This window comes from Squalius cephalus (genome assembly GCF_949319135.1).
Source record: "Squalius cephalus genome assembly, chromosome: 3".
Lineage (NCBI taxonomy): Eukaryota > Metazoa > Chordata > Actinopteri > Cypriniformes > Leuciscidae > Squalius > Squalius cephalus.
The window spans coordinates 23,849,379-23,870,164 of NC_137124.1; the positions used below are offsets into that span (position 1 = coordinate 23,849,379).

General features: G+C 39.8%; 4 protein-coding genes across 7 annotated transcripts in view; all 4 read left to right on the forward strand.

Annotated features, from left to right (window-relative positions):
- The window catches only part of plekhg4 (pleckstrin homology domain containing, family G (with RhoGef domain) member 4), a 91,895-nt gene extending 87,633 nt beyond the window's left edge, over positions 1–4,262 (forward strand). For 3 of the 4 annotated variants that reach the window (XM_079867006.1, XM_079867004.1, XM_079867007.1), the window contains exons 16-24: positions 144–233; positions 362–586; positions 700–870; positions 1,482–1,662; positions 2,325–2,441; positions 2,573–2,821; positions 2,901–3,097; positions 3,314–3,372; positions 3,538–4,262. In XM_079867006.1, coding sequence (XP_079723132.1) covers positions 144–233; positions 362–586; positions 700–870; positions 1,482–1,662; positions 2,325–2,441; positions 2,573–2,821; positions 2,901–3,097; positions 3,314–3,352 — 1,269 coding nt within the window. In that variant the 3' untranslated portion in view covers positions 3,353–3,372; positions 3,538–4,262. The remainder of the gene's footprint in view (positions 1–143; positions 234–361; positions 587–699; positions 871–1,481; positions 1,663–2,324; positions 2,442–2,572; positions 2,822–2,900; positions 3,098–3,313; positions 3,373–3,537) is intronic. The other variant, XM_079867005.1, reaches the window with a different exon arrangement.
- Positions 4,263–12,011: 7,749 nt separating this feature from the next.
- Positions 12,012–13,364, forward strand: LOC307155210 (leukotriene B4 receptor 1). The gene has a single exon (XM_079865764.1). The coding sequence runs from the start codon at positions 12,038–12,040 to the stop codon at positions 13,073–13,075; it is 1,038 nt and encodes a 345-aa protein (XP_079721890.1). The 5' UTR covers positions 12,012–12,037; the 3' UTR covers positions 13,076–13,364.
- A 1,991-nt stretch (positions 13,365–15,355) lies between these two features.
- Positions 15,356–16,758, forward strand: LOC307155211 (leukotriene B4 receptor 1-like). The gene has a single exon (XM_079865765.1). It carries the CDS (start codon positions 15,447–15,449, stop codon positions 16,467–16,469), a length of 1,023 nt encoding a protein of 340 aa, XP_079721891.1. The 5' UTR covers positions 15,356–15,446; the 3' UTR covers positions 16,470–16,758.
- Positions 16,583–20,279, forward strand: LOC307155209 (leukotriene B4 receptor 1). Its single transcript, XM_079865763.1, has one exon. It carries the CDS (start codon positions 18,841–18,843, stop codon positions 19,906–19,908), a length of 1,068 nt encoding a protein of 355 aa, XP_079721889.1. The 5' UTR covers positions 16,583–18,840; the 3' UTR covers positions 19,909–20,279.
- Positions 20,280–20,786: the final 507 nt, after the last annotated feature.

The following is a 20,786-nucleotide window of genomic DNA, read 5'->3' on the forward strand; positions in this document are numbered from 1 at the left end:
AAACAAAAGTCAACCTGGAAATAAATTTGAAAAATGAAACAAAGGGAAGAGAGAAGTTCTCAACAAGAGAAGTGGATCTGGAAATTTGGATGATAACACTTAAAATATTGTTCTGTTGTGCTTTTTTCTATGTGAACATATAGCAAGACCAGTTTAGCCTGTATGCTTTGTACAGCAAGAACAAGCCAAAGTCGGACACACTCCTGGCCAGCCATGGAAACAGCTTCTTCAGGGTGAGCAACTGGATCCATACTACACTCTAGACCACCTATGATAAACTTTTAGTTCAGCATCTTTTAATCTCATTCCTTTCATCTCACCTCAGCCTGAGATTGTAAAATCAGAGTCTCTCTCATTCCAGCATAAGCAGCTGGAGTTGGGGGATAAGATGGACCTGGCGTCGTACCTGCTGAAGCCCATCCAGCGCATGAGTAAGTACGCCCTGCTGCTGAAAGACCTGATCAAAGAAGTGACTGAGGTCCAAGAGCAGGAGCTAACGTACCTACGTGCCGCCACCGAGATGGTCAAATTCCAGCTTCGCCATGGCAACGATCTGCTCGCCATGGACGCCATCAGAGACTGTGATGTAAGTGTGTATGGCACAGCCGATATGTGCTACACTTAACGTGGAGAAACATAGGAAAGCATATATCTTCTCTTCTAAACTGCCATTTCATCATTTTTCACACACTCTTCCAGGTAAATCTGAAGGAACAGGGACAATTAGTTCGCCAAGATGAGTTCACGATTTTGTATGGCAGGAAGAAGTGCCAAAGACATGTGTTCCTGTTTGAGGATCTGGTGCTATTCAGCAAACCCAAACGCATTGAGGGTGGCCTAGATGTTTACATATACAAGCACTCTTTTAAGGTAAGCACCTAAAAGACATCAGAAGTTCTGAGGAACAAGAAACATCTCCAGAAATGAAAACACAGCTGTAACACACTTTGCTGCAAGCATTATGACTTAAGGCCCGTTCACACCAAGAAGGATTACTAACAAGATAACTATGATGATAACTATATTAGCGTCCACACCATCTGTTTATTATAAGCAGGCACTGTTGCTATGTTGTCTGCTGCTTGAAATGCTCAATTCTGATTGGCTTGCAATGTTTTTATCTTTCATCAGCTAGAAAAAGCATTCTGAAAGTGATTCCAATGATATTGTTTCTCTTTCACTGTTATTGTTATAGTTGTGGTATGGACTCTGCTATTCTTTTAAATCTAGAACAATTATAGTTCTAGTTATTGTCCTTGGTGTGAAAGGATCTTTACACTACTTTCTTTTACTAATACACTCACATTCTTTTATTATATTTCCTCTGACCAATGTTAATATAAACAGAAGGCTTTAGTTTAAAGATCTGCAAATCAGGCTGGTCTCCTGCAAGCCATGATAACAACAAAATGCCATTAGCCCTCAATATTGATTGTGATTAAATGTTGAATATCCTCTTTACTCTATCATTCTCTATGTAGACGGCTGATGTGGGTATGACAGAGACATCAGGTGAGAACGTTCTGAGGTTTGAGGTCTGGTTCCGGAGGAGAACTTCAAAGAACCAGACCTACGTTCTCCAGGCCAGCAATGCAGACGTCAAACACGCCTGGACCTGTGACATCGCACGGATACTATGGCAGCAGGCCACACGGAATAAAGGTAGGAAAGAAAGAACTGAAGTGGCTGAGCTTGAACAAGTTCTTTGAATTTGTTTTGTTCATCTAGCTGGAAAGAACAAATGAGAATGATAGGATAATTGCAGATAATATCTCCTGTCACATACCATCTTAGCATATTTAAAGATTTTTTCAGCAGTTCATCTGTGAAGGCCTCAGGCAGATATTTAAAACACTTTTGAGTCACACCAGTATTGTATTTCTACAGTTTGATTTCGAGTTTGAGAGACCGATGCAGATCTGAGGCATCATGTAACCTGTATTTGCACATATTTACTCAAAAACACTTTTTACGCTTTCTATGCGTTTCTTCATCTTGATGTCAACATGTTTGTGTTTATTCTGAATTTAGGGCTGTCACATTATACAATTTTTACGACATGATCATTGTGCTAAAATAACAATAGTATTGCAATATCTAAAATAATTTTGAAATAAATAAACAATGCTATCAGTCAAATTAATCTTTAACTTTATTTAGTATTTTCTCTTTTGTATTTTGGCGAATGAATCACACTCAATATACCACATTAAATACACATTTTAAATATCACATTATCGCCAATGCCAGTATATTGCGACACTCCTTTTCTGATACATGTCATGGCAGCGTTTTTAAATGTTTATATGTGTGTGTGTATGCAGAAATTCGAATGCAGGAGATGGTCTCTATGGGGGTGGGCAATAAACCCTTTCTGGACATTAAACCCAGCGATGCTGCTATCAACGACAGAGCCATAGACTACATTATGAAAGGCAGAGGTGAGCCTGTTTATCATGAAATAATCATCAGAATAACTTGCTAAATTCTTTTTAAATTTTTTTTTTTAAAGAAGCAGCAAATGATTCTCTTGGTGTATTTTACTAGCATCATGCTCTCTCTTCTGTTACAGGGGCCAGGACGAGAGCATCCATTGCCGTCTCGCTGTTTGACCACTCAAACCCGTTTAAACGAGCTGCAGTAAACGCTCCTGTTAGCGGCCCCCCGGTGGCTGGTGGCCCCTCCTCTTCCACACTGCTAGGACCCTTAAATCTGCATATGTATAGCAGCCAAAGCCTGTTAACAGGGGAGAGACCTCTCATCAGCCCCTGCATCGAGGAAGACGAGCTTGAACATGAGACCAGCAGTCAGCCGTCTATGAGTATGTATTATAACATGTTTGAAAGTGTGAACGTCTTCTCAGAAGCCTCATATAACGTGCGACTTGTCTGTGTTTGCAGCTACAGAGAGTTCGGGTTCGTCGTCTCACTGTCTGTCTGGTAGTGGCTCGAGCGGGTCAGACAGCGGATGTGCGTCCAGTCACCTTCCCGAGGCTTTGTCCGAGGAGCCCAGCTCACCATGTGACTCCTCCTGTTACTCCTCCATCACCTCTCCCACCCAAGAGAAAGCCTGCTTTAACAGCCAGTACATCTCAGCGGTTAGTATTACATGTGTCCATTTCAAATGGCCAATACTTTGATCGCACATCTTCAGGTCCGCATCAAATGTCACTGATGCAGAAACGTGTCGTAACACCCATGCTTATGCTAGCACTAATGCACACGCTCCAGAAGACACTGATCAACTGATGATCAAGTGAGAGCCTCCCCTTTAACCTGTGATAACCCCTGCGCCCATGTCCTTCTCGTCACAGGGGGAATCTCAGGTGATTGGTCCCTCTACTATAGTGTGAGCTCAGTAACCACTGCTGCAGTAAGTTTGGCTTTCGCTCTATGACATCACACTTCCACAGCTATGTGCATGTGCATTAATACACTCATCTCAGCATATTGAAAATATCATTCATGCTTTAACTAGGAGCTTTTACACATATGCTTGTACGTAATGCATGTTATTCTGTCCTGCTTTGTCCTGTAGGTTTAAGACCTGTCTGCTTCAGATTGAGAAGACAACGTTGCCACACCGAAGAGGAGTACAGAGCTAGTATTTATTGTTCCTACTGAGTGCAAGCAAATCTCTTGCAGAGTTTAAAAAGCACTCGAAATAGCACTGTTTCTCTTTTTCTTTTTTAAGCCACTTTTAGCTTCAATAGCTTTTATATAAATTTAAAAATGATCTATAAAAGTGAATAAATATTCTTGTATTTATCTTCTTTTCAAATGTTAAGATACAGTAGTGTTCTCAGATGTATTATTAACTGTAAATACTGTAGTAGTGTACAAAACACTTCTGAACTTTTGCGGTTATTCAGTTCCCACTATTTTTTGTTGTTGTGTTGCCCACTTTGCTGCAGACTTAAGCTGGTTTGATTTAGAAAAATGCCTGAATGTTAAAAGGCATGTTCTGAGCATCAGTTACACTAAAGGTGTTAAGCAATGTTTAAAGCGTTTGTTGTAGAGTTTCTGCTCTTTCTAGTGTTTCCATAGTCTGTGGGCCTGTGGTCAGTGCGGTGGAAACAGTTTTTGATAGCTGGCTTGATCCAGAATAAGAGAGCATTAATTCAGATCGTACGACTGACCTCAGGTCAGCTCTGCCCAGCACTGCTGCTCCTGGCTGCTGGGTATTTCTGCTACCTGTTTGGAAATGGGAAAGTTTTCATTTCAGTTCTCTTATTTACATTAATAAGTATAACAAAAAAACAACATGTAAATTGTAAATAGTTGCGCCATTGGTGCTTTAAGGACATAGCATTTTAGAAAGTAATCTTTATACATGTATTAACCAGTCAACATGGGAATCACTTAAGTGCCATTCTTTGTTGCCAATTTAATTTGGAAGTGTACAAACAAAAGATAATTAAAAAAAGAGCATTGCAAGTTCCACTTCTAGCTGGAGCATTGAGTATGTACTCAAGCGTTTCATTTTTCAATCTTAACAAGTTCACACAGAAGTAATAAAGACGGATTGCTTTGTACCGATAACGGAAGTGTGTTTTATTTGTTGTCTTTAATCTTCCATGATTGGCATTAAGTAGAGAGACGTATCTCACAAACCCTGAAGGCTGGTATTCAATTTCTGCACACCGACTGAGCTAACAAACAGAGTCATTGTTACTAATGATAAACTCTGCCTTGGGGCCAAGCAGTATGTGGTTTAAATACGTCTAAACTCAAGCAGTGTGAGAAATAATGCTCAATTAAGCTTACTGTACCGTTTTAGCCTTAGGAACATTGCCACCAATAGCTTTTTCACAGTAACTCTTTGTGAATGACTTGTGGAAAGCAACTGTACTCTGTTGGCCATATATTTTTTATTTACATATAGGCCTATGAGATGAGCAACAGACATGTAGTGTGCTTAAACAGGCTAATGTGTCAGGAAATACTGTGCTGTTTACTGTGGCTCTGAAATTACCTAGTTCTGGCATGAAACTCTAGATGGTGCAGGCTGACAGGTCTAACTTGGTAGCGATCACATCATTATCTACATAGCACAGCTGATTGGTTGTTATTGCATCAGCGGCCAATGAGCTGTGGCTCAACATTCAAACAAATTCAACACTACCGGAATTTGAATTTCAACAAATTCCGGTAGTGTTTTCTACATTGTTAAAAGCGCTATATAAATGAAGATGACTTGACTTGACTAGTGTTGCTGTTAGAAGTCTGCACCGCGCTTTCAGAAACCCTCCACCTTCCCCAGCTCCACCTGTACAGGTCTGCTACGGCGGGTATTTCATGTATGTTATATATGCGGCAGCAGCAGCATCAGTATGTCTTACATGCTCACAGTAATGTCTGTGAATGTATTGGCTGTAGCGAGTCTCTTGTACTAGCTCTACAGTAGCATCAGCGTTGCAGATCTATTCCGCCTAGACCAAACACATTAACACGCCCATATCCATTACCATGCCAATCTCTATTACCATACCAATCTCCCTAGAGTTATCATGACAGAATTATTGTTACCTTCAACCACAATTTACTTTTTTGTGGTCTTTCTGATTTCTCTGCAAAAATGTAAAATGAGGAAATACATTGATCTTTCATTAATAATTTTAATCTTAATCTAAAAACAGATCAGAATGGGCTTCCAGATATTACATATTTCATTCAAATTCTTTTAAAATCTCAACTGGAGGAAATAGACTAGATTTGCTACAAATCCTCGAGTCCACTCTGGTGGAGTCAGGCATCCCCATCAGGAAAGCATGGCATTCGCTGGCCAACATCATCTCCTTGTGAGAAAAAGTATGCAAAGGCCACATCTGGGCAGGGAGATACAAAGTTAACTACTTTTGCATGTAGGAAATGCCACAGAAATTTTCCAGCGTTTTTTGTCCACATGGATGGAAACCACAAACCCTAGAGTGGAGTGAAAGTCAATGAAGCATGATTGGTTGAATCATTCACACCGTGTGCATGTCAGTATGATGAGCTTTGAGTGCTCCAGTGAGGCTGCATGTGTTGGTTTATTTGTTTTTCTCACCTAGAATATTTTGCACCATCAACCATTAATGATATTACAGCCAAATCTAAACTTGAAGAAGTGGGAAAAGCTGGATATTAACAATGGAAACATTACTGATTCATGTCAAATTTAGTACACATATCCAGTCGGTCATGAAATTACTCAATATCTGTCCAGTACAGACACACAAACACACACACACACACACACATATATATATGTTCGTGAATATTACACATTGGAACGTTGTTGTTCACGGTCAGGGACTATTTTTTTCTAGCGGAAGGAATGCTTTTATTGATTTAACTTCATGAAAGTTGCACTAATATTGTGTGGTAACCGTTTTATAAACGCAATAAGGTACTCGAGGCAAGTGATGTATGCTCCGCTCCGCTTCGTGCCTAACAACGCCCTTCAGCCGTTACTTATTCACGATACAGCACAGCCTCTCGTACCTTATTGCTTACATATTTGTGATGCAGTCTCTTTTCTTTCCCTTGATCTTGTGCCAAGAATGAATGCTGTGACATTTATCTGCTAATCTGTTTCCAAGTTTTATGGAGCACTGGAGGACGATCAACCCGTACTACAAATCCCCCAGCAGGTGGCGCACAGGCATCCATCTCTGCCTCATCTGATGTGTTTTTTTTTATACATTAGCCTTTATGAATGATACACTGGAAACAACATAAGTCAAAAAACTTCTATACATATTCTAATCTGGGGGTTCACATCGTTTTAATAAATATTAACAATTTGAAGATTTTACACCATATGAAGAGAGAAAGGAGAGAGAGAGAGTGTTATAGGTTGAGAGACTGACTACAGTGGCTCCCCAGAGAACTTTCTTACTGTGAGATGTTCATCTATTCCCAATAAATGGTATGAGGAATAAAAAAAAACATTTATTCATTGTGTTTAAAAACAATTACACACCCAGCAGCGGGCACCTTGATATCAATTTGACCTCAAAAGTTAGTTAAGACTTGATCAAGATGCTGCATATCATTTTAAGGTCAGTTTGAAAGGCAATGTCTTCAAGTGGTATTTAGGTGAAACGAGAAAGTAAATACCCACACTGAAATTGGTTTAATGTATGATTAGTTTAAATAGCATTTTTTCTTAACTGAGGCATCGAAACATCCATTTGCACATCTCATTTTGAACTGTGTGCAGCCGTTGTGCGTGTGTCCAACTGTAAAATTGCTGTGGGTGGACTTTAACTGAATAAAAAAAATGACAGTTTTGGACTGGTTTCTAATTTTATTTACTCTGAAATGGAAGCAGTGAAGTGATTATTACATTTACTAAAAATGATACTGATTTGTTGATTAACAACATTGAACTGTAATTCATTACAAACAGCATTTTTGCTGTACCCCCACAAAGTATTTTGTATTATTCTTCTTTTTTTTTTGTTGAGAGCATTAGCCTGATGAACAAAAGGTTCATAGTTCGATACCAGGTTCTGGCAAGTGATGTGAGTGTTAAGGTGATGATACACAGGGCAACTTTTTGAGCAATGCTGCTGGGCAATCTTGCCAAGTGGTTGTTGCTTGGGCACTTTTCCATTGAAAATAAATTTAGATCGGTCGTGGGCCCTGTGTCTCATCTGGTTGCCCATTGATGGCAACATTGCCCAAAAAGTTGCCCTGTGTATCATCACCTTTAGTGTATGCGAGAACCGCTGAGCGGTATAAGGCGGCAGACTCAAGAAGATTCAATCTTTTCAGCATTTTATTACTTTTGTGTCGTTATTTTGGTCGAGAATAGGACATCGGTATGTGGATGTCAAATTGATGACAAGTTTTGACATCAATTTGATGTCTCTGGGCAAGCTTACACACACACACACACGTCTGTTATTTCCATTATATTCTTTTTGAGGACTTTAAAAGTACCATGGCATATGAATATGGTAATCATCTAGTATTAGAGTAAATATTAAAATACCATGGTTTTACCATTTGATACCATTACCATTGTGCCACACCAATGCTTTCTTTGGCATATGGCACCTCCGAATGCTGTTTGCCTTATTTCAACCAAGTTTCCACTGGTCTGTGCTGCTGGAATGCAGGAGCTTCTGTCATGCTGACACTGTGCTGAGTGATTGTCCCGGATTTCTGGGCGTCTGCATTACTTTCCAGGTGCCATAGTATATCTCTTTGCATTGTAAATGGTCTGTGTCGTTGCGCTGTATTAGTTCTGCCCGCATCCGGGTCCTGCAGGTGTCCACTCATCATCTGTCTGTTGATGGAGATGGCATTCATCACCACTGAAGCCTTTGCTCAATCTGACAGTCCTGTCCTCAAGCCGCCCACCCTGGCTTCAGATATAGCCATCCTGTCCAACGGAGTCATCTGGGAAAAACAGACTCCTATGTCTGCTCATCTCCCACATTATATTCATCATGGGGGGCATTTCTACTCCAGCAGTTCTCTAATGCACTGAGTAACAGGTGACAGACTGCTGTTGCATATCAGGTTCTCCAAAAAAGAAATCTGGAGCAGGTGGCAGAGGGACCGTGCTGGGCCAATCTAGAGAGCAACAAGTTATTAGCGGCTGTTGCCTGTTGGATATGTGCATGGTTCCCAGGTGATGCTTTGGACGCCTCATCTGTTCAATCTCTGTCAGGTGCCACCATCTTTTCACACTCATAGCATGTGTAAGAAAAATCAAACAGAGAACGTGGAAAACCAACATATGCTGTTGCTCTGAGTGTGTGTTAGAGGTCTCAGTGGAGAGGAGAGCACTGTCTGGACTCCCTATAAAATGACATGGTCGTTCACTTCCAATTAGATTAAATGTAGGCTGTTTCATTTTTAAATCACTGGATTATGAAAATAGGCATTATCAAATGGTTTTAAAATATAAAATACGTTTTTTTGTTTTTTTTTTGTGCAAAAACAACAAATTATTGACATTGATCTAGCCTACACTGTTATTGATATAAGTAAGCATAAATAAGGAATTATGCATAATTATATGAATAAATAATGATTTTGTGATGATAAACAAGTTAAACAAAAGGTTTATATTGTGAAATGTTAATTTTGGGTACACTATTATTTTCTATTATTATTATTGCTAGTCTATTTTATATCACTGCTTAACAGAAATTAACCACTATTAAAACACCAATAGCCCTCCATTAAAGGTAGGCCTATAGTTCACCAAAAAAATGTATATTCTCTCATAATTTACTCACCCTCAAGTTGTTTCAGACCTGTATGAGTTACTTTCTTCTGCTGAACACAAAAAGAAGATATTTTGATGAATGTCAGTAGCCTAATTAAACAGCAGATGGACCCCATTGACTTAAATAGTAGGATATTTATTTTTAATCATTGGGGCCCATCAAATGTTTGGCAACCCATATTCATTTGTGTGTATTTTTTGGGTGAACATTACCTTCAAGCTTAACAAAGCAAGCTAGTCTTGCGTTGACAAAGTAGCATCATGCAAGGTCGGAAATACCACCAAACTGCATAAAAATGCCCCCAAAATTCAAGATATGAATTGCCCTTGTATGTGTTCTTGTATTTTGTGTTTATAACATAATATAGTTAAGCAATATTACACGAGCAAGAGTGCTGTTTTCTCTAATATCAGCACGATTGCAAATGTGATTGATCTTGTAGCTAAGTTCAATAACCAATAAGTTGATTATATTGTGGCGCTGACACTGTTTATTCTCTGTTATAAATATGCAGGCTATTGATCCACCTGCTGTTGGGGGGAGCAGAGCCATTCTCTCTGACTATGGCTCTGGGGGGGAGGTGTCCGGGAGGGAAATAATTAAGGGCGGGTCTAAAGACGGAAGGGCGGAAAGAGGGGACTGTGAGCGGGAGCGGAGGAAAGTTAGTCTAGCGTTACATCTCTTCTTGGGCGTTTTTGGGGACACCTCCTAAATGATACCCGTATTTAGGTTGTACACGTTCAGGAAATAAACCACAGCCGTTTGGTGCTTGTAAACCGGATCCTCGTCTCACGAGTCACGACGTCACAATATAAACTGACAATATGATTTTTTTAGACATATTGTCACTTTTGACTCTTTTTGCTCTATTTTGACAATGAAAATAGTTCCAAACAAAGCAGAAATGTTGCTTGATGCTATGATTCACTTATTACGACTTTCCTCCCTCTGGCGTTTTTTAAAAATTGTAATATAACCTATAATCGCATTTTCCCAAACATATAGCCTATTCAAAATGTAGCCTACTAAGACCATTAATCTCATTAAATTATTTACGTGATTGTAATCGCAGTGTTTTGATAACTGGCACAAATAGCCTGCTGAATATTACATTTTTATTATTTCTGTTTGCTTGTCTTTAATCGAGATAAAAGTATGGCTACTGCATTGTTGCGTCAAACCCAGCAGGCAAACAACGTCATAAAACGTTGATATGTCTTACGTTGTGATACGTTGATGTGCAGCTGGCTTAGGGAGGATCACAACACAAAACATACAGACACTGCACAGGTGTATCCATCTAAATTTGCATTTGGATTTCTGTACTTGGGCTTGACTGGGTGAAAACCTGCAGTGTTGAATGCTTTAATAAGTAAAAGAAATAATGTATTTGTATCATGGTGAGGTATGATGATATTAACATTTTCGCATATTTATATAAAATGTAACAAAAGTTATAATAAATGATTCATCCTGTGTATAAAACTATTAGGCTGAAATCTGTCAGCTCCTGCAGTCCCTGTATTATGTTGATCAAACCAGCTGTTTTTGCCATAACACATAGACACGGAAGTGGTCCTGGATCAGGAAGTACTTCCTCATCTGAAGAAAATTAGCAGGAATGAATAAAAACAAATGTATAAACGTAAACATAATGTCTAAATCCATCAGTCAAATGCGTCAACAAATGATATGGCTATATAAGGGAAAATCGAGGTCTTCCACAAACGAAACAAATGCATTGAGGTTTGGCTGGTGGTGTATGTATGAAGTATGACCAGCAGATGGCGCTACTGTCACATTCACCTGCACACAGACTTCATGCTGTTGTTTTGACGGTTCCAGTTGCTGTTGACTTCTCTGTGCGTAAGAAATGTTTTTCTGACTTAAGATTGTCCAGATTTTTCGATTTTCTCAAAAAATATTTGATTGGATATTTATGGTTCACCAAAGTAACTCCTTAAAACATCCCATATGTTCATTGTTAGTAGACCTATTTAATGACCATATACAAATATTACAAAGTATGTGCCTCAAACTTTAATTAAGTATTCAATGTTTGTCTGCTATGAATTGAGGTTGTTTAGAAATCTATTATTTGTGTGAATTATAGTCATATAAAAAGAGTGCTGTTGTTGCTACCACTGCTAGAATGTAACATTAGAACTTAAAATTGCGCAATGAATAAAATAATTGCCATTAGTATTTTAAATGTTTTAATTATATCAAAATAAGATACCTTTGTAAATTAGATTATGCTAGTTTTGTCATTTAACACGTTACATGACTTCAAATTTAATTTGTAACTAAGACAGACATGAAATTATATATTCTTGTCTCCTTATTTCCTGTAAATGAATGCTTTTACAGAGAAACCACTGTCACCTCAGGAGGGTGGTGCTGATGTGTGATAGTGATAGTGACACCTCCGTAACTCATTTCAAGTCAATTTAACAGACAGTGTGTGGCAACACTCCCTGGGATCCCCCTTTTTGCTTTTGGTTTTAATTTATAGTTAGTTAGCTAAAGGTTCTCACACTTCTCAATCCATATTCTGCTTATTCATATTTCAGTTTCATATTGACAGATTCAACTTCAAAATACTGAAAGTACAGCACAACACAATAAAGAAAGGAATGATTACTGTACTATAGGGCAAGGCATCTGATTTGTCTCCTCCTTTTTCTGTGAAATCATGAATAATGTTCATTGGAAGGCTGGTTTGCTTTGTAAGCTAAACCATATACGGAACAAAAAGCAGTGAGTTTCAGTCAGAACTCTGATTCACTGAAACCAGAGACAAATATGAACAGCTCCTCTCCCCATATTGACAATGACACGGCACTGGAAGACTGGTCATCTGCAGGGAGCACCGCAGCCTGTGTGATCCTGGGCCTGTGCTTCCTGGTGGGTACACCTGGGAACCTGCTGGTGGTGTGGACCATCTTGAAGTATGTGAAACAGCGCTCTCACACGGTGCTGCTCATCCTCCACCTGGCAGCCGCAGACCTTCTGGTGCTGATCACCCTGCCGCTGTGGATCTACTCGCTGGCCCGTTCCTGGGTGTTCGGAGAGGTCGCCTGCAAAGCCATGGTGTACATCATCAATGCATGCATGTACAGCAGCGTCTTCATCATCACCATCATGAGTGTGGAGCGCTTCCTGGCTGTCAGGTACCCTTTGAAGATGCTGTATTGGCAAAATAAGACATCCATGTCCAAAATACTGGCAGTGACCTGGATCCTGTCATTCATTTTGGGGACTCCTGTCATCCTGACTCAGTGTCTAGATGTTGATGACGATGGATTGAAACACTGCTTGTCCCGGGACTACAGCTCTGTGTCTTTTGAAGTATTTTGTATTTGTTTGGAGACTCTTCTTGGCTTTATCATTCCATTTTTCACACTTGCGATCTGTTACTGTCAAGTGGCCACACAGCTCCGCAAGGTGCGCTTTAAGATAAAGCAGAAATCCATCTTCCTCATTGGTGGAGTGGTCGTGGCCTTCATTTTGTGTTGGTTACCCCACCACGTCCTCAATATCGCAGGGATGGTGGTTCTTCTAGGACAATTAGATGAAAAGTCTCCTATCCCAAATAGTGCTGTCTTCATTTCTGGAGCTCTGGCTTTTATCAGTAGCTCAGTGAACCCTGTGCTTTATGCGTTTGCTTCCAGAAACGTCCATGGAAATCTAAAAAAGTCTGGGATAGTAAAGCTGTTTCAAGACTTAGCAACACAAACACCCCAAACGAAAGAAGGCATCTTACAGGATTCTGAACTGCAGAATGGAAATATCCCGGAAGAACAAACTAATGGTGAAAAGAGGGAACTCGTGGATCTCTGAGTAACGGCTAGACTCATTAGAAGTTTAGATATTTTTAATGGTCAAATTTATTTAAATGCCATAATACCCCCCCCCCCCCTTTTTTTTCTTTTCTTTTTTTTTTTTTTGCAGTAGTTTTTAAAATGTCATAATATTCCCGTTTGTTAATAGTTCAAAAGAAATGAAATATTTATGAAAGTTGTTTTAAATGTATTGTTTTTTTATTGATCAGAGTTGTTCAAATTCCTTTTGTGGTCAAAATTGTTTTAATGCCATAATAGTTATGTAAGACTTAATAAAGAGGTAAAAACTACTGAAAAAGTACTGTATATGGGCTTCTCTATAAAAACACAACTGTTTTGGGAAACAGTCATGACTAGCTATTTGATTTCTTCAACGATGAATGGTAGTTCAGCAGCGAGTTACGTCGTTGTATGGGAAACGCACCCCTGGATGTCATTCTCCCAGAAATGTTCTTAAGAGTTACAGTATATACATTTTGTGTCACTCACTATACCACTGATCAGTGTTGGGAAGAGTTACTTTTAAAAGTCATGCATTACAATATTGCGTTACTCCCTAAAAACGTAACTAACTAAAGTAATGTAACGTTACTTTTCAGTTGCTTTTTCTCATCTGGGCTGGACTTGCTTGTTTGTTTTTAATGATAAAAAAGTTATATTTTTGGCAAATGTAAAGGCCCTTTCACACCTAAAGTGAAATTAATAATCCTGAAACTGAATAAAATGCAAATTCACACTTGTACAGTAGAGAGCGCAGCTCAAACAAACCTTTCAGCTGTGCTGCCATTCTGGATCGCAGAAGAATAGGACACAGGACAGGAGAAGAAAGTTAAACACTCACTTAAAGGTGCTGTATGTAGGTTTCAGCGACCTCTAGCGGTGATGTTTCAGATTGCAACCAATAAGTTGACAAGCGCGTGCTCGAATTTATGAGCGAGCACTGTGAGTACCTTTCAGACTGAGACGCAACACACCGGAGAAAGCATCACACAACATGCTGGAAAATCGGGTAAACTCCCACTGCAACGTTACAATAATAGGCTACTTTTATCAGCTTGACGTTGAACTAATGCTCCATGCTCATACCATGATAAGTATGGAACCCTATCAACCGTGCCGAATTTTGCCACTGCAAGCACCACTTCACATTTTCTTCAGGAGATGTACATTCTAGGTTTGTAGATAAGGTTTCTCCATGATTCAAATGCCCTGCCGATGTTGAGCCGTGTTTTTTCACCCGAAGTTCATGCGATTCACGTCTTGCCTTTAATACGAGCTTCAGCAGAAGAGTTTGTGTTGGAGTCTGTGTTGTGCTGGGAGCAGGTCGTTTCTTAGTGTTATCAGACATGTCATAAGGTGCATAAGTCATAAGTCCATGTCATAAGATGCAGTGTGGTCGGTCGGAGCGCGCGTGCAGGTCACGTCACTGGATTTCGCGGTAAATCCGACCCGGCACCTTCACATAAAAATAAGAATACTTGCTTTCAGAGGTAATAGCAAAACCCGCAAAGTGGATCATTTTAATGTGAGATTACAACCCCTTCACACACAGGCAATAAAAAATGGATTCATTTTAGTAGAAAAGTTAGGCTACAGCACCTTTAAGCACTTAGGCACATTTAATTATTGCAGGTTTGCTTAATATTCTTAGTTTGCATTTCACTGATTTGATTAATTTTGAAGAATACCTAATCATTTTGTGCAAGAGAGATGAGTAAATGCCTGCTCACATTTCGTCTAGAAGTACAAAATAACTGTCATGTTTACACAGCGCACACAACGCCTCACCTCACTCACGATTTCCCTCATCATACGGACAGAAAAGGTTTCAGTCAATAAACGGGAAAACAAAGTAACTTGCGTTAGTTATTTTAAAAAGTAACTCAGATATTTTGTTGTATATTTAAAAGTAATGCATTACTTTACCAGTTAGCCTACTTAAAAAAGTCATCTGATTATACGTTGCTTGTAATGCGTTACCCCCAACACTGCCACTGATGATGTAGAGTAACATTTTAAAATACATTTTCTTTCTTTTTAAATTACTTTGCATTTCAATAATTGTATCCGGAAAAAAAGAGATTCCATGAGACACATTAATAATCTGGAGCAAGTCTAAACTTAGAAATGCATGAGTTTTGTGAACTGAAATTTCATCTTGAAATCCCCTATAGATGCTCCTCCCATTCTCACACACATTTTGGTTGTCTTTTTTTTATTAGACAACCACTGTTTTTTTTTTCTTCTGTGTTTGAGTGTTCTGTTTTCCTCAGTTTTCACATAAGGGAAGTGAGATTTGCTGAGGCAGACTGGTTTTCTAGCTCAGTGGTTAGACTTGTAGCAGACTCGAACGGATCTGAGAGGCAATCATGAACGCAACGACTTATCTTCAGGGAGATGAGGAGACCGAACTGGGCTTGGTGGGGGCCTGTGTGATCCTGGGCCTGTGCTTCCTGGTGGGTACACCTGGGAACCTGCTGGTGGTGTGGACCATCTTGAAGTATGTGAAACAGCGCTCTCACACGGTGCTGCTCATCCTCCACCTGGCAGCCGCAGACCTTCTGGTGCTGATCACCCTGCCGCTGTGGATCTACTCGCTGGCCCGTTCCTGGGTGTTCGGAGAGGTCGCCTGCAAAGCCATGGTGTACATCATCAATGCATGCATGTACAGCAGCGTCTTCATCATCACCATCATGAGTGTGGAGCGCTTCCTGGCTGTCAGGTACCCTTTGAAGATGCTGTATTGGCAAAATAAGACATCCATGTCCAAAATACTGGCAGTGACCTGGATCCTGTCATTCATTTTGGGGACTCCTGTCATCCTGACTCAGTGTCTAGATGTTGATGACGATGGATTGAAACACTGCTTGTCCCGGGACTACAGCTCTGTGTCTTTTGAAGTATTTTGTATTTGTTTGGAGACTCTTCTTGGCTTTATCATTCCATTTTTCACACTTGCGATCTGTTACTGTCAAGTGGCCACACAGCTCCGCAAGGTGCGCTTTAAGATAAAGCAGAAATCCATCTTCCTCATTGGTGGAGTGGTCGTGGCCTTCATTTTGTGTTGGTTACCCCACCACGTCCTCAATATCGCAGGGATGGTGGTTCTTCTAGGACAATTAGATGAAAAGTCTCCTATCCCAAATAGTGCTGTCTTCATTTCTGGAGCTCTGGCTTTTATCAGTAGCTCAGTGAACCCTGTGCTTTATGCGTTTGCTTCCAGAAACGTCCATGGAAATCTAAAAAAGTCTGGGATAGTAAAGCTGTTTCAAGACTTAGCAACACAAACACCCCAAACGAAAGAAGGCATCTTACAGGATTCTGAACTGCAGAATGGAAATATCCCGGAAGAACAAACTAATGGTGAAAAGAGGGAACTCGTGGATCTCTGAGTAACGGCTAGACTCATTAGAAGTTTAGATATTTTTAATGGTCAAATTTATTTAAATGCCATAATACCCCCCCCCCCCCTTTTTTTTCTTTTCTTTTTTTTTTTTTTGCAGTAGTTTTTAAAATGTCATAATATTCCCGTTTGTTAATAGTTCAAAAGAAATGAAATATTTATGAAAGTTGTTTTAAATGTATTGTTTTTTTATTGATCAGAGTTGTTCAAATTCCTTTTGTGGTCAAAATTGTTTTAATGCCATAATAGTTATGTAAGACTTAATAAAGAGGTAAAAACTACTGAAAAAGTACTGTATATGGGCTTCTCTATAAAAACACAACTGTTTTGGGAAACAGTCATGACTAGCTATTTGATTTCTTCAACGATGAATGGTAGTTCAGCAGCGAGTTACGTCGTTGTATGGGAAACGCACCCCTGGATGTCATTCTCCCAGAAATGTTCTTAAGAGTTACAGTATATACATTTTGTGTCACTCACTATACCACTGATCAGTGTTGGGAAGAGTTACTTTTAAAAGTCATGCATTACAATATTGCGTTACTCCCTAAAAACGTAACTAACTAAAGTAATGTAACGTTACTTTTCAGTTGCTTTTTCTCATCTGGGCTGGACTTGCTTGTTTGTTTTTAATGATAAAAAAGTTATATTTTTGGCAAATGTAAAGGCCCTTTCACACCTAAAGTGAAATTAATAATCCTGAAACTGAATAAAATGCAAATTCACACTTGTACAGTAGAGAGCGCAGCTCAAACAAACCTTTCAGCTGTGCTGCCATTCTGGATCGCAGAAGAATAGGACACAGGACAGGAGAAGAAAGTTAAACACTCACTTAAAGGTGCTGTATGTAGGTTTCAGCGACCTCTAGCGGTGATGTTTCAGATTGCAACCAATAAGTTGACAAGCGCGTGCTCGAATTTATGAGCGAGCACTGTGAGTACCTTTCAGACTGAGACGCAACACACCGGAGAAAGCATCACACAACATGCTGGAAAATCGGGTAAACTCCCACTGCAACGTTACAATAATAGGCTACTTTTATCAGCTTGACGTTGAACTAATGCTCCATGCTCATACCATGATAAGTATGGAACCCTATCAACCGTGCCGAATTTTGCCACTGCAAGCACCACTTCACATTTTCTTCAGGAGATGTACATTCTAGGTTTGTAGATAAGGTTTCTCCATGATTCAAATGCCCTGCCGATGTTGAGCCGTGTTTTTTCACCCGAAGTTCATGCGATTCACGTCTTGCCTTTAATACGAGCTTCAGCAGAAGAGTTTGTGTTGGAGTCTGTGTTGTGCTGGGAGCAGGTCGTTTCTTAGTGTTATCAGACATGTCATAAGGTGCATAAGTCATAAGTCCATGTCATAAGATGCAGTGTGGTCGGTCGGAGCGCGCGTGCAGGTCACGTCACTGGATTTCGCGGTAAATCCGACCCGGCACCTTCACATAAAAATAAGAATACTTGCTTTCAGAGGTAATAGCAAAACCCGCAAAGTGGATCATTTTAATGTGAGATTACAACCCCTTCACACACAGGCAATAAAAAATGGATTCATTTTAGTAGAAAAGTTAGGCTACAGCACCTTTAAGCACTTAGGCACATTTAATTATTGCAGGTTTGCTTAATATTCTTAGTTTGCATTTCACTGATTTGATTAATTTTGAAGAATACCTAATCATTTTGTGCAAGAGAGATGAGTAAATGCCTGCTCACATTTCGTCTAGAAGTACAAAATAACTGTCATGTTTACACAGCGCACACAACGCCTCACCTCACTCACGATTTCCCTCATCATACGGACAGAAAAGGTTTCAGTCAATAAACGGGAAAACAAAGTAACTTGCGTTAGTTATTTTAAAAAGTAACTCAGATATTTTGTTGTATATTTAAAAGTAATGCATTACTTTACCAGTTAGCCTACTTAAAAAAGTCATCTGATTATACGTTGCTTGTAATGCGTTACCCCCAACACTGCCACTGATGATGTAGAGTAACATTTTAAAATACATTTTCTTTCTTTTTAAATTACTTTGCATTTCAATAATTGTATCCGGAAAAAAAGAGATTCCATGAGACACATTAATAATCTGGAGCAAGTCTAAACTTAGAAATGCATGAGTTTTGTGAACTGAAATTTCATCTTGAAATCCCCTATAGATGCTCCTCCCATTCTCACACACATTTTGGTTGTCTTTTTTTTATTAGACAACCACTGTTTTTTTTTTCTTCTGTGTTTGAGTGTTCTGTTTTCCTCAGTTTTCACATAAGGGAAGTGAGATTTGCTGAGGCAGACTGGTTTTCTAGCTCAGTGGTTAGACTTGTAGCAGACTCGAACGGATCTGAGAGGCAATCATGAACGCAACGACTTATCTTCAGGGAGATGAGGAGACCGAACTGGGCTTGGTGGGGGCCTGTGTGATCCTGGGCCTGTGCTTCCTGGTGGGTACACCTGGGAACCTGCTGGTGGTGTGGACCATCTTGAAGTATGTGAAACAGCGCTCTCACACGGTGCTGCTCATCCTCCACCTGGCAGCCGCAGACCTTCTGGTGCTGATCACCCTGCCGCTGTGGATCTACTCGCTGGCCCGTTCCTGGGTGTTCGGAGAGGTCGCCTGCAAAGCCATGGTGTACATCATCAATGCCTGCATGTACAGCAGCGTCTTCATCATCACCATCATGAGTGTGGGGCGCTTCCTGGCTGTCAGGTACCCTTTCACCTCAATCCGCTGGAGGAAACAAGCACTGAACAGGATACTTCTAGTGATATGGATAGCCTCATTTCTCCTCAGTATTCCCGTCATTGTAACTCACACTTTGGGAGAAGTTGGCGGACAACAACAGTGTACTTTCAGGGAGTACAAGTCTGAGATCCAAGAGGCTGTGTTGCTCATTTTAGAAACTCTTATAGGCTTCATCATCCCCTTTTTCACTATGTTGGTCTGTTACGGCTGCCTCTTTAGTCGCATAGCGCAGATGAACTTCAAGTCCAAGCGCAAATCGACAGTTCTCATCTGCAGTGTGGTTGTGATGTTCGCGCTCTGTTGGATACCTCATCATGTGGGGAACTTCCTTTCCCTCATCTCAATTGCTCTCAAGCATTCAAACCCAATCATGGCAGAAAGTTTGGAGGATGCCTGCACCACAATGACCATTATAGCAGGAGCCCTGGTGTTCATCAGTAGCTCAATCAATCCAGTGCTTTATGTGTTTGCCGCACGTACCTTCCGCAGCTCGCTCCGGGAAACTGGAATACAGAAGCTGTTCAAACATCTGTCAAGTTCAGCATCTGGTGAAGGGAATAAAGAGTTATCATTCGTGTCCAAAAGACAAAGTTCACACAGCACCAACTCACAGGGTCTCACAGACTCAAAACTGCCTGAATATGTGGCTGTGGAATCATACATCAGTGTCTCAGATTGACCCTGTATGAAGCTTTATATAACATTATCAAAATTAACCATTATAACTGTTGTCTCTCATGAAAGAGTGCATGAAACTTTAAATGTAATTTTGTATTTCAGAATTGTATTGAAATGTAAACAAACTGAAATCATTTTTAGTCAAATATTTGCTTGTGCCTTGTTTTTTGCGTTTTAGGTATACTCACTGAGACGTGTCTTAGATTGCAACTGCAGATTCTACAATGAAAACACTTTTACATTTGTGATATAACTCAAGTGCCTTTATAAGTGTCTATTTGGGATTAAATGCATTATGATTTCAACATGTTCCTTTTTCTCATATTGCAACGTGTGTGTTTGTGTGAAAGAGGAAGCAGGAATTAAAAGGAACAGAGGTCAGTCTGGAAGAATATACCATCTGTGCCACTGAAATGTCATTCTTTTCTATAATTCTCCTTTCATGTTAGAATTAAACATCAGTTATTTTTCAAAACCCAAACATTTACATATCTTGCATAGGCCCGCTTTTCAAATCAGAAGAAAAACTCACCAGGCTGTTTCTTCTGTGAAATCGTTACTTGACACATTTTAGTGACAGACCTTTATTGGTATTGAAAAGTATAACATTTTAAAATATTGCATTTTTGAAAGGCAAAACTTGTAGCCTATCCATCTGAGTAAGAGTGGTGACGTCACGTGAGAGATGCTCGTCTTGATCTGTGTTTCTACATTTCTCTCTCTTTTACAACACAAATATAATGACTGAAAGAATCAGCTGACCGTTGCTCAAGATGAAACCAGAGAGAGAAGGAGGGAGATGCTTGACTATTTGAGTATAGAAGGCATAGAATCTTCACTTAAGTTTGCCACGCAATGGAAAAGTGAGAGGACTGGTAG